At 36.6% G+C, this 14,517-nt stretch overlaps 1 protein-coding gene across 1 annotated transcript; it reads left to right on the top strand.

Annotated features, from left to right (window-relative positions):
• The first annotated feature begins 456 nt into the window (after nucleotides 1–456).
• Nucleotides 457–1,629, top strand: LOC111914118 (uncharacterized). Its single transcript, XM_023909860.3, has one exon. It carries the CDS (start codon nucleotides 571–573, stop codon nucleotides 1,213–1,215), a length of 645 nt encoding a protein of 214 aa, XP_023765628.1. The 5' UTR covers nucleotides 457–570; the 3' UTR covers nucleotides 1,216–1,629.
• Nucleotides 1,630–14,517: the final 12,888 nt, after the last annotated feature.

Genomic DNA, 14,517 nt, shown 5'->3' with positions numbered 1-14,517 from the left:
TATAAATTTATATATTCAACTTTATGAAAATCGTTAGTTGCAAATCGACAACGATATAAACCACGATCGTATAAATTAATCAAACGTTCACATAATTAAATAAATTATAATTGATCATTAATATACATATAGAATGTTAATGTTGCTACATATTTTTGGTATTTATGTTGCATTTTATGGAATTAAAGTCGTGGGGTCCACATGAAGTTGCTCAGCTGGAAGCAGCTGCACGCATGACTTATCATCCGTCCATTTGCTTTACTCTCCACCGTTCGATCACAATCCTGTTAGAAGGAAAACAAAAAAACCCTAACCTGACCATGGTTAAATCCCGCATATTTAACTTAACCAACCTAAGCCTATGTATCCTCCGCTAATTAACCCCTAGGTTTACCATTAATTACAAAAATACCAACTTTCATTTTCCCACTCCTATAAATTCGACATCGAAGCAGAGCTATGTTTGCCCAATTGAAGGCCTGAGGGCCCTTCAGTAAAAACACACTTTCCATCTCCTTCTTGTTCTCTTTCTTCTCTCTCACACATAACACCACAAACACACACCTTCTAATGGAGACGTTTTCCAAAAAGTCAAGGAAACCGGTGTTGCCGTTAGCATCGACGTTCGACGTACACCGTTCAATTTCTCCGACCGGTAGATTTGGTCGTCATTCTTCGGCGTTTGCTGCTGATATGACATCGCCGTTTGCGTCGTCGACGAGTTCCAGCTTCTGTTCATCTCCTTCTTCAAGTTACGTCTACAGTCGTCCGTCTTCTCCGACGAGAGTTAGGCTTCATGGTTTTGCGTCGATGACGTCATCATCCGTGAGAGTCTCTATATCGAGTAGACCTGGATCTCCGAATCGGTCGATGGCGATGCCGGTGGCTCATCGAAATCAAGTTGTACGGAAACCAAGTTCGCAGAAGACGTGTTTGTGTTCGCCGACGACGCATCCTGGATCGTTCAGGTGTAGTTTACACAAGAACTACAACACTAGCAATTCGATGTCGTCATACTCTCCGAATAGATTGAATGCTCGAAGGTCTGCGATGACGAACTCCCTTGTGAGAATAGCTACCGCTGAAGGAGGTGATCTGGTTAAGAGAGCTCTAGCCGCCTTGATTCGCCCTTCGTCGCACCAGCAACGGCGGAGATCGGCTTTCGAACCGAGACCTAGTCGGTTGTCGATCATGTCCAACGCCGACGAGTTGTGAAAATATTATGCTTGAAATATCTTATGTTGCGCAGTCACAGGTTTTGGTGCTATTACATACATCAGTTTTCAGTTTTAGATCTCGCTATGGTGGCGCGAAGGTTTTCCGGCGAAAACTGGTTCTACTAAAATTCGACGACATAAAATCTTCGGACAAGAAGGATGAAGCTTATCAGCAATCGAATCGAACCGAAATCTCCTTTGTACACAGAGATGATAGTAAATGGTTGCAAATTTGAAGAACATTTTGTTACAAATTATCAACAATCTATACACACTTCTAAACAACATATAATTAATCAATTTGGTAACAGAATTAAAAAAAGATCTTCGGATTTGAGTTTCATCTGTTCTCCGATTGGTTCCTTTTGTTTTCAAGAATTTTATAAATTTGTTCCTTTCGTTGTTGATGAAATTTAATTGATTTGTTCCTTTTATTCATATTCACAGCGTCAGATACAATGCCATCTGTCTTCATTTTCCGTAACGCCCGTCAGGTCACCTGTTACGTCATATCCGTCGCCGTGAGATTTGCCAGTGAATTGCAGTGTTGTATCGTTATTCGTAACAGATTTCCGTCTACTTGATTTTCCGGCGGTGTTTCGTACAAGGTAATTAAATTTACTTCCTTTTTTTGTTATATATCAATTTGATTTATTTTTCATGATGTCGTTAATGTTTTTTATATTTCTTTCACAGACGAATGAGAGCTCTATGGATGAAAAAGAAAGGCAACGAAAAAACAAAAATGAGTACATTTGGTTAAAAAGATTGTTGAAATTTAAATAGGCTTGAAATTGATTAACGTCATCCCAAAAATAGAATTGTTGTTGTCGCAAAAATAGAATTCTCATAATCACAACCTAAACAAGGTGTATATGGTTGGCAAGGGGCTTTGCAGAGGAAATTGACCTTTGGCAAAGCTTTGAACCATTTTTTGGTTTTTATCTCAAGAACTTCAAACTTGTTATCCTCTATCTAATTCGAATAGGAGAAAAACTAGTAACATGCTCACTAGTGGAGGCACCCCGATAGGGAAAAAGCATTAGAGATAGGATCAACAATAACATTATTGGTAGGACTATCAAAGCCCTATTACTATCATACAAGTAGTGGACTATAAAAAACTATAAAAAACATTAGAGATAGGATCAACAAAACCATTGTCGATGTGACTATGAAAACATTACTATCATATAAGGTGGAGATAAATCTTTCCTTTCAACTCCTCAATTTACTGCCACATCAGATCTACAATACCAACTAATCACTTCCAACCCACATAGAAGAGATTGGTGTCTTGAATGTACCAAGGATACCTCCTTTTATTTTTGTCATGACTCCGTCCCTCTTAAGAGCCTATGAGACTACAAAAAAAAATCGTTAGATATATGATCAACAATAAGAGACTATCAAAACCTTCATTACTATCATACAAGGGATTGTTGTTGATTACATGTCAAGATTTATCAAATTTCACGTGAAGTGAATCTTTAATAATACAAAAATCCTATAGTTTTACTTGACTAAAAGTAGCAAAGAAATAATCATATATAAGTTTAGATCTGGTAAGATGGCCCTTAAGTAGTGTTTGGTGAGTGGAACAGAACAGAACTAAACGAAACAAAATCATTTGATGAGGTGTTTCGTATGGGTAGAACAAAAAGTCAATGGAACAAAAAATTGGTCAATAGGACTAAAACTTATAAATTGTTCCACCCAAAAGGGTGGAACCGAGTTGGACAAATGAAAGCGATATTTACAAAGACAAGTGTTCTCTTCTTCTATTATCTCCTCGTTGTGCAAATCATAAACAAGAATTTTGTTTTTTTATTGCTTCTCTCGATCCATCTCTTATCCGTCAGTTATGATTACAGAAAAAAAAAAAAAAAAAACCCCACCTACATCCATTGAATTCGTTGCTATCTTGGCTAATCAACGGAACACTTCAAAATGATTGAAATTAATTTTCTCCACTACCTTTGTATTTGATTTTCTAGTAAATCATTTGATCACTAATAATCAATTTAAGTTTGAGAATTTTGGCAAATTTTGTCCCTCGTATGTTGGGCGTACGTTTGGTATGCTTAGCGTACAAGATCGCTTTGGTCGTGGGGGGTTTAACCACATACGCTGGGCGTATGTGGTGTACGCGGGGCGTATGTCTGCTTGGGTCAAACCCTAATTTTTAGGGTTTGAACCCTATTTAAACATCATTATAGCCTTTGGACCTCTACACTCATCAGCCTCCATTGTTCATTTCGTCCCATTAAAACCCTAATTCATCCTTTGAGTGTTCTTGAGCTTTGAAAGTCATTTTGGTGCATTTTTGTGTGTATTCAAGAAGAAGGGACTTGGGGACCAAACATTTGTTGAGGTTGATCTTTTATATCCAGAGTCTTCATCAACTTTGTGAGCTAGAGAAGGTATAAAGTTCTTACCTTGATGATTGATTTTGATAGTTAGAGATTAGGGCTTGTTTGTGAGCTTTATTTGGTTCCATGGGTTCTCCTTGTGAGTTTGGGCAACTTCAGGAGTTAGATATGCTAGATCTCAACCTCTTTGTTATTCTTGATGCATAAAAATGTCATCTTGATGGTTATTATTGGTCCATGCAAGAGTTTGAGTTCTTATTATGAGTATTGTTGGACAAAAATGGATGTTGGGTTCCATTAAGACATTTTAAGGGTTAAAGTTGCCAGATTTATGTATTAGAACCCTTAGAACTAATAAGATATGAAAGTTAGACCTTATGGCTAAATGGTTTAAGCACTAAATGGCCTAGAATGGCAAGCAGCCCGGTATGTTGGGTGTACCAAGTGGTACGTTGCGCGTACTGGCAGTCGCGTACATTGAGCATACAATGTGTACGCCTCGCAATGGCTCTTTGTGGGATTATGTTAGCGTGCCTTAAGTTGTATGATTTGAGCCTTTATGGGCCTTGGGGGCCATTATTGTGTTATTGGGCCAAGTTTGGTTAGGCCCATATAGGAAGGGTAAAATGGTCTTTTATCCTAGAAGTTTGGGTTTGGGATTTTAGACCTACGGTTATGGTTTATAACCTAATTTTGATTAGGGTTATTTGTTTGTATTTAGTGTGGGAGCTTTTGGTTCTGTAGCCGAGCATCTAGTTATTTATCAGCAGACTGATGTGAGTTCTCTCATTGTACCTATGGGTCGGAGGCACCATGCCGACCCATTATTTGTGATATAAGATGGTCGTTATCTCTGTGGTATGTATATGAAAGACCATGATTTGGCCCTCAAGATCTGGAGACATGATCTTGACCTGGGAATGGTAGTATTCGCCCTCAATATTTGGATACATTACCTATATGGGGTCTGATGTACCATCTACACAGACCACAAGAGCTTGAGACATATCATGGATCAGCTGAACCTGAACATGAGGCAACACAGATGGCTGGACGTAGTAAGGGATTATGACTGCGAGTTCCTTTACCATCCTGGTAAAGCGAAAGTTGTGGCAGGCACCCTGAGCCGCAAGTCGGCTGGATCTTCAGTTCCGGTGTCATGTATGAGGATATCTGTGGATTTTCCACTTGTGAGCTTGATCAAGGAAACTCAGACTGAGGGTGTACGGCAGAAGAATTGGAAAATTAAGAGGATTAGGGGCGAGATCACCAGATTCGTGCAGGATAGTCGTGGATTATTGATCCTTTGTGGTCGGGTGTGGGTTCTGATGTCTGGTGGGGTCAGACAGATTGTACTGGAGGAGGCTCATAAGTCTCGCTTTTTTATTCACCCGGGGGGGGGGGGGGGGGGGGGCACCAAGATGTACCGGAATCTGAGACTGAGTTACTGGTGGCCGTGCATGAAGAGAGAGATCGCTTGGTACGTCGAGAGGTGTTTGACCTGCAGGATGGTCAAGGTCGAGCATCAGAGGCCGCATGACAAGCTGCAACCTCTGGAGGTGCCCATGTGGAAATGGGAGCATATCACGATGGATTTTATTACCAAATTGCCGAGAACGGCAAAGGGTTTTAAAGTTATATGGGTCATCGTGGATCAACTGACCAATAACACCCATTTTCTGGCAATCCGAGAGAGTTCGTCGGGCGAGAAGTTGGCCGATGTGTATATTCGTGTGATCGTTGCTCCCCATGGGGTGCCAGTCTCTATTGTTTCAGACCGTGATGTTCGGTTCACCTCCCGTTTCTAGCCGAAGTTTAACAAGGAACTGGGCACGAGACTACATTTCAGCACAACTTATCATCCGCAGACCGACGGCCAGAGTGAGCGGACCATTCAGACCCTCGAGGATATGTTGAGGGTTTGTGTCATTGATTTTGGTGGGAGCTGGGACTCCTACCTACCCCTTGCAGAGTTCTTCTACAATAACAACTTTCATTCCGGTATTGGTTCTCCGCCTTTTGAGTTGTTGTATGGTCAGAAGTGTCGTACCCCAGTCTGTTGGGGCGAGTGTCACAACTAGCAATCTAGCTAGGAAATTTTGTTCTCATCAACTCTTGTAACACTTGTAGTCTAACTGAATATCATGTTCAATGCTCAATCAAAACCATTCAATTTTAATCAAAACCCCTGGACGAAGTTTAAAACCTAATAAAATACATTTCACATATTTAATTGTGGGTTTGAAAACCCTAATAACCTGGTTCACCTCAGGATGGACCAGGATCCTTTTATTGGGCCTAATGGGCCAACAAAGTCTCAATTTGATTACGTGGGATCTAGGAACCCCATTTGGGCTTCGATCGGACCTACAATCATCAAATAATAGCATTTTGGGCGATAAGACTTCTTATGGGCCTTATTGGGCCTAAAATGTCTCACTTTGTCATCATGGGCCTTAATGGGCCGTGAACAACATTCTTGAACGTTAATGGACCGAAAACCCATTTTGTTCATCCTTTTGGCCGTAAACCCATCATAGGGCCCAATGGGCCGAAATTTCCATATTACATCCTTTAAGTTTCGAATATATTCAATAATGGCCCAAACATCTCTTTTCTCTTCTCCTTACTTCATTCTCGGTTATATATATATATATATATATATATATATATATATATATATATATATATGTGTGTGTGTCTGTGTGTGTGTGTGTGTAAAAAAAAAGATAATATGGGATTAATGAGGGTGTGACACCTCATTATTATTTAATGGACATCCATGCTAATTATCCCACATATATCTAGGATTAGCCCTAATCCTTCATGTAATACCCAATTCAACCTCTCTCTTCTATCTTCTTCTTAACTTCGGCCACCTTTCTCCTCACTTCACCTACAATTTAAACAACAATTTCTTTTAAGAAACTTCATCACTTCTTTGCTCAAAATTCATGTGGATGCATGCTCATCAAGAAATTTTCTTTCAAAGCTTCATAAACTACGTGAGTTTTGTTCAACCTCATTGTTTTGTTCCAAGTATATAGCAAGATCTTTGTTCTTACAACCTTATTTTCGTATATAAGGCTCTAGAAACACCCTCATCTTCAAGATCTCTCCAAAGAAGCTTGCTAGGGCCGAAATCTTCTCTAATCTTCTCACCAAAATGGAAACCATCAACCAATGTGAGTTCATACCCCCTATTTTCGGTTTTTACTATGTTTTGGGGGAGGATACAAGTTGTTTTGTGTAGATCTATGTGTGTATGCATGATTTTGTGTGTTTTTCATGATATATGTTGTGATATGTGTTTTACTTTAGGAGTTTTACTTGAACAAGAAGTTTAGCACTTAGATCTTCATAAAAACCTTGATAAAATTATGTGTTATCACATATATTACATGTAAACTTGTAGATCTGGGATTTATACACTTAAAATAGCAAAAATAAGTGTTGTGTTCAAACATGGATAACTTAAACTCATAAATCAGCCTTTGACAGAAAAGTTTTGGTCTAATCTTGGACTGTTTTGACCACCTTAATGGTAATATTTTTCAAAACTGTTTTACATACAAAAAAATCAGGTTTATACCTTTAAAATGACTATTCTCACGCATTCATACAGTTTTTCTATAATTTTTGGTGAATTTTACAAAACTCCCTATCATATTTGAAATAATATCGGACCAGTCTATGAAGATGAACATTTTCACAATCGTTTGAGGCCATCAAAAATTATGAGAAAAAATTGTGAACAAAGTAGACAAAAATTCCAAACTTTCAGAGTTTACGGATCCAAATTTCGACTTACGATGATTTTTCTATAGTTTTTCCAAAAAATGCTTATACTTTTGTTATATGCAAGTTTATATGACTTATAAATACTTTTAAATCATCTAGACATGTTAACTTATGTGAATTTAATATATATATATATATATATATATATATATATATATGATTACAAAAGTGGTATTATTAAGTCAATTTGACAAACAATTGAACAAATACTAGCAATAAAACAACAAACAGACTAATTTTGCCATTCGTATAATATTGGGCCTTAGTGACCCATTAATATGCTTGATAGGTCATGAATACTATTTATTTGTTTATTAGGCCTCACTGACCCATTAACATGCACGACGGACCTTGGATACTATTTGCGTGATATTTGGGCCAATAAATACCTTGCATGTGAAATGAGCCTTAGTTGTCCTTTTACATATATTTTGGGCCCATATTATATAATATTATTTCTTTTGGGCCTAAAAATGACTTACGTGTTCAGTGAGACTCAGTGGTCCGCAGACATGGTTCATTGGGCCCAGAATAAGTTTATATGTTTCTCTTCACGTAAAATTCGATTAAGGATCTAGTGAGACGTGTTGGTTGACACCTATTGAGTGTACGATCGTAGCCTGTAGTTATAATCAGAGTCTCTTGGAGAGAGAGCGGGGTTTTGTGTATAGATCTATACGAGGATGACACCCCACACATGAGCTGTTCGCTACAGTTAGACTACATTAGTCTATGGTGACGACAACCTTATTCTATTTCCGTCGGCGTCCTTAAACGCCAAGACAGGCGAAATTGTCATTATTTAGTATGGTTATAACGACTCACTTAGAGGAATTAACATTATGAAATTTACGGGAGACCATCCTTTCTTTTCTTCTTTGGATTACTCGGATACATACTCATACTGGTACTCAACCTCGAGGGTTGGTATGACAACATTCTCTTTTATAAACAACATAGGTTTGTCTGGGGGCATTATATTTACATTCTCTTTACGTTTTCTGCTTTATCTTGATACAATCTAATAAACATTAACACACATGCATTATTACAAGATCTGACACAAACATACTAAATTGTTTTCAGAAAATATATGATTTTCTGGTGGTTACAAAGTTATACAAATCTTTTTCGCAAACATGCTTATGAACTCACCAATATTTTTATGTTGACATTTTTAAAGTAACTTGTATTCTCAAGAAACCGTTGAAGTAGGTTGAGCGGGACAAACTAATGGATATTTTGTTATATTTTGCTTCATCATACTCTGACTACTTTGGCATATAATATTTAAATACAATACTCGATGTAAACAATGAATGTTGTTATATTAATTGTGTGATGATGATGATGATGTTATGTTTCAATTATATATTCTGTGATGATACTACAATAATGAAGTCACGCCAAGCCCCCGGATGTTTCCGCCATCTAGTTCGGGGGTGTGACAGATTGGTATCAGTGCATTGTTTATAGTGAACTAGAATATCTAATCATACAAGATATGCAACTATAAATACAATGGGACTAAACTACTCTGAACATGATAACTAAAATACATACTGATATGGGCATATTTAGTTATAAAATTCATGCATTATCTTAATACTTTATGTTGTTTTTGTCTCTTTTAATGAACAAAAGGTGCTTAATTAGTTTATAATTTCATTTTTCAGCAAAAATGACATGCTCGAAAGGAAAATGAAGCGGAACTAGCGATTGGACGCTTGGATCTTGGATTTTGAAGAAAAAAGGATGTTGCTGGACAGCTTGACCCCTTGTCAGTGTTTTGGCCATATCTCACGAACCGTAACTCCGATTGACGAGATTCAAAATGTTCTGAAAAGTAGACACAATTTCGGACGACTTTCGTGTTTTGAGAAAACGCTGATTCGAAACGTACTCGGCGCGTAGGGTCGATTACTCGGCGAGTTGTATCAAACTTTCGCGATTCTGGACGCGCTGACTTGCCGTACACGGGTTTTAAGTGATGTACTCGGCGAGTAGGTCACTGGACTCGCCGAGTAGCCTCTGTTTTGTGAAAATCTATATAAAGGGACTTTTAGATCGATACCCTAGCATGAAGAGAAACCCTAGGAGGCTGAGAAACGATTGGAAGTGTTGCTAGGTCGTGAGGAACTGAAGAATCAACCCTACATTCAATTGTGAAGAGAATCAAGACAATTTTGGTTTATTCTTAGTAACTTTTTGATTTGAATCATGTTTACATACTTTGATTTCATTTTTGAGTTTATGTTTACTACAATCATGAGCTAAAAACTTATTCTTCTGTTAGGGTAGACAATTTTATGAACATGGATTGATTATTTGAGTAAGATTAATTTTAATTGGTAATTATGTTTAGTTAAGCTTGTTAAAGAACCTTATGTGTTGACAATAACTATTCTTCTGTTAATAAATCAGTAATTAAGTTGTATGAACATCTCTTATTTATTAATTTCATATGATTTATTGTGACCACATAGTTGTATGTCTAGGAATAACGAATGTGAAACTAGAATTAACTAGAAGATAGGTAAGTTAATGTGTGAGCTTGTTTGATGAACATCAGCAAGAGGTTAATTGAAGGGCCAATTTAGTTAACCACTACAAGTCTTACTTAACCCAAATCAATAATCTAGGAAACCCGTTAATTTAGACAAATGGTCATTGCTTGAGTTAATTTGTTTTCTAAGAATTAGGAATAGCGAACGTGAACCTAATTATCTTAATCGGTAGCCAATGAAGAATTAATCCGATACATTAAAATCATCCATGGGAATAAATGAGTCGTACCTAAACAGAAGTCCTCTTTACTATTGAATTTAGTTGGTAATTAATTGTTTTAGTTGCTAGTTAGTTAATTTGTGTGTTGGTTATTCTAATTAAGTTCCTAGTCTTGTAAACTAGAGAAAACCCCCTTTTTGTTATTTGTTTTATTTAGATAATATTAGCATTTATTTTAATTGTTTACCGTTCCCTGTGTTCGATACCCTACTTGCTTGAACTATATTACTAATCAAGAGGTACACTGCCTTTCGTGTGTTTATTTTGTGTCTAAGTTAGTAGGATTAAAACTAGTTGGTTTTACACACATCAAGTAGACACAAACCCTCGTCAGTGTTTTGGCCATATCTCACGAACCGTAACTCCGATTGACGAGATTCAAAATGTTCTGAAAAGTAGACACAATTTCGGACGACTTTCGTGTTTTGAGAAAACGCTGATTCGAAACGTACTCGGCGCGTAGGGTCGATTACTCGGCGAGTTGTATCAAACTTTCGCGATTCTGGACGCGCTGACTTGCCGTACACGGGTTTTAAGTGATGTACTCGACGAGTAGGTCACTGGACTCGCCGAGTAGCCTCTGTTTTGTGAAAATCTATATAAAGGGACTTTTAGATCGATACCCTAGCATGGAAAGAAACCCTAGGAGGCTGAGAAACGATTGGAAGTGTTGCTAGGTCGTGAGGAACTGAAGAATCAACCCTACATTCAATTGTGAAGAGAATCAAGACAATTTTGGTTTATTCTTAGTAACTTTTTGATTTGAATCATGTTTACATACTTTGATTTCATTTTTGAGTTTATGTTTACTGCAATCATGAGCTAAAAACTTATTCTTCTGTTAGGGTAGACAATTTTGTGAACATGGATTGATTATTTGAGTAAGATTAATTTTAATTGGTAATTATGTTTAGTTAAGCTTGTTAAAGAACCTTATGTGTTGACAATAACTATTCTTCTGTTAATAAATCAGTAATTAAGTTGTATGAACATCTCTTATTTATTAATTTCATATGATTTATTGTGACCACATAGTTGTATGTCTAGGAATAACGAATGTGAAACTAGAATTAACTAGAAGATAGGTAAGTTAATGTGTGAGCTTGTTTGATGAACATCAGCAAGAGGTTAATTGAAGGGCCAATTTAGTTAACCACTACAAGTCTTACTTAACCCAAATCAATAATCTAGGAAACCCGTTAATTTAGACAAATGGTCATTGCTTGAGTTAATTTGTTTTCTAAGAATTAGGAATAGCGAACGTGAACCTAATTATCTTAATCGGTAGCCAATGAAGAATTAATCCGATACATTAAAATCATCCATGGGAACAAATGAGTCGTACCTAAACAGAAGTCCTCTTTACTATTGAATTTAGTTGGTAATTAATTGTTTTAGTTGCTAGTTAGTTAATTTGTGTGTTGGTTATTCTAATTAAGTTCCTAGTCTTGTAAACTAGAGAAAACCCCCTTTTTGTTATTTGTTTTATTTAGATAATATTAGCATTTATTTTAATTGTTTACCGGTCCCTGTGTTCGATACCCTACTTGCTTGAACTATATTACTAATCAAGAGGTACACTGCCTTTCGTGTGTTTATTTTGTGTCTAAGTTAGTAGGATTAAAACTAGTTGGTTTTACACACATCAAGTAGACACAAACCCTCGTCAGTGTTTTGGCCATATCTCACGAACCGTAACTCCGATTGACGAGATTCAAAATGTTCTGAAAAGTAGACACAATTTCGGACGACTTTCGTGTTTTGAGAAAACGCTGATTCGAAACGTACTCGGCGCGTAGGGTCGATTACTCGGCGAGTTGTATCAAACTTTCGCGATTCTGGACGCGCTGACTTGCCGTACACGGGTTTTAAGTGATGTACTCGACGAGTAGGTCACTGGACTCGCCGAGTAGCCTCTGTTTTGTGAAAATCTATATAAAGGGACTTTTAGATCGATACCCTAGCATGGAAAGAAACCCTAGGAGGCTGAGAAACGATTGGAAGTGTTGCTAGGTCGTGAGGAACTGAAGAATCAACCCTACATTCAATTGTGAAGAGAATCAAGACAATTTTGGTTTATTCTTAGTAACTTTTTGATTTGAATCATGTTTACATACTTTGATTTCATTTTTGAGTTTATGTTTACTGCAATCATGAGCTAAAAACTTATTCTTCTGTTAGGGTAGACAATTTTGTGAACATGGATTGATTATTTGAGTAAGATTAATTTTAATTGGTAATTATGTTTAGTTAAGCTTGTTAAAGAACCTTATGTGTTGACAATAACTATTCTTCTGTTAATAAATCAGTAATTAAGTTGTATGAACATCTCTTATTTATTAATTTCATATGATTTATTGTGACCACATAGTTGTATGTCTAGGAATAACGAATGTGAAACTAGAATTAACTAGAAGATAGGTAAGTTAATGTGTGAGCTTGTTTGATGAACATCAGCAAGAGGTTAATTGAAGGGCCAATTTAGTTAACCACTACAAGTCTTACTTAACCCAAATCAATAATCTAGGAAACCCGTTAATTTAGACAAATGGTCATTGCTTGAGTTAATTTGTTTTCTAAGAATTAGGAATAGCGAACGTGAACCTAATTATCTTAATCGGTAGCCAATGAAGAATTAATCCGATACATTAAAATCATCCATGGGAACAAATGAGTCGTACCTAAACAGAAGTCCTCTTTACTATTGAATTTAGTTGGTAATTAATTGTTTTAGTTGCTAGTTAGTTAATTTGTGTGTTGGTTATTCTAATTAAGTTCCTAGTCTTGTAAACTAGAGAAAACCCCCTTTTTGTTATTTGTTTTATTTAGATAATATTAGCATTTATTTTAATTGTTTACCGTCCCTGTGTTCGATACCCTACTTGCTTGAACTATATTACTAATCAAGAGGTACACTGCCTTTCGTGTGTTTATTTTGTGTCTAAGTTAGTAGGATTAAAACTAGTTGGTTTTACACACATCAAGTAGACACAAACCCTCGTCAGTGTTTTGGCCATATCTCACGAACCGTAACTCCGATTGACGAGATTCAAAATGTTCTGAAAAGTAGACACAATTTCGGACGACTTTCGTGTTTTGAGAAAATGCTGATTCGAAACGTACTCGGCGAGTAGGGTCGATTACTCGGCGAGTTGTATCAAACTTTCGCGATTCTGGACGCGCTGACTTGCCGTACATGGGTTTTAAGTGATGTACTCGGCGGGTAGGTCACTGGACTCGCCGAGTAGCCTCTGTTTTGTGAAAATCTATATAAAGGGACTTTTAGATCGATACCCTAGCATGGAAAGAAACCCTAGGAGGCTGAGAAACGATTGGAAGTGTTGCTAGGTCGTGAGGAACTGAAGAATCAACCCTACATTCAATTGTGAAGAGAATCAAATCAATTTTGGTTTATTCTTAGTAACTTTTTGATTTGAATCATGTTTACATACTTTGATTTCGTTTTTGAGTTTATGTTTACTGCAATCATGAGCTAAAAACTTGTTCTTCTGTTAGGGTAGACAATTTTGTGAACATGGATTGATTATTTGAGTAGGATTAATTTTAATTGGTAATTATGTTTAGTTAAGCTTGTTAAAGAACCTTATGTGTTGACAATAACTATTCTTCTGTTAATAAATCAGTAATTAAGTTGTATGAACATCTCTTAGTTATTAATTTCATATGATTTATTGTGACCACATAGTTGTATGTCTAGGAATAACGAATGTGAAACTAGAATTAACTAGAAGATAGGTAAGTTAATGTGTGAGCTTGTTTGATGAACATCAGCAAGAGGTTAATTGAAGGGCCAATTTAGTTAACCACTACAAGTCTTACTTAACCCAAATCAATAATCTAGGAAACCCGTTAATTTAGACAAATGGTCATTGCTTGAGTTAATTTGTTTTCTAAGAATTAGGAATAGCGAACGTGAACCTAATTATCTTAATCGGTAGCCAATGAAGAATTAATCTGATACATTAAAATCATCCATGGGAACAAATGAGTCGTACCTAAACAGAAGTCCTCTTTACTATTGAATTTAGTTGGTAATTAATTGTTTAGTTGCTAGTTAGTTAATTTGTGTGTTGGTTATTCTAATTAAGTTCCTAGTCTTGTAAACTAGAGAAAACCCCCTTTTTGTTATTTGTTTTATTTAGATAATATTAGCATTTATTTTAATTGTTTACCGTCCCTGTGTTCGATACCCTACTTGCTTGAACTATATTACTAATCAAGAGGTACACTGCCTTTCGTGTGTTTATTTTGTGTCTAAGTTAGTAGGATTAAAACTAGTTGGTTTTACACACATCACATACCTATGTGTTCATTTTAGA

This window comes from Lactuca sativa, chromosome 6 (assembly GCF_002870075.4).
Source record: "Lactuca sativa cultivar Salinas chromosome 6, Lsat_Salinas_v11, whole genome shotgun sequence".
NCBI lineage: Eukaryota > Viridiplantae > Streptophyta > Magnoliopsida > Asterales > Asteraceae > Lactuca > Lactuca sativa.
Note: the sequence above shows the minus strand (reverse complement) of the source record. Positions and strands in the feature narration are given on the sequence as shown.

Excerpts from the sequence above, each read along its gene's own strand:
- LOC111914118 (XM_023909860.3), top strand. The coding sequence starts at position 571 with ATGGAGACGTTTTCCAAAAAGTCAAGGAAACCGGTGTTGCCGTTAGCA.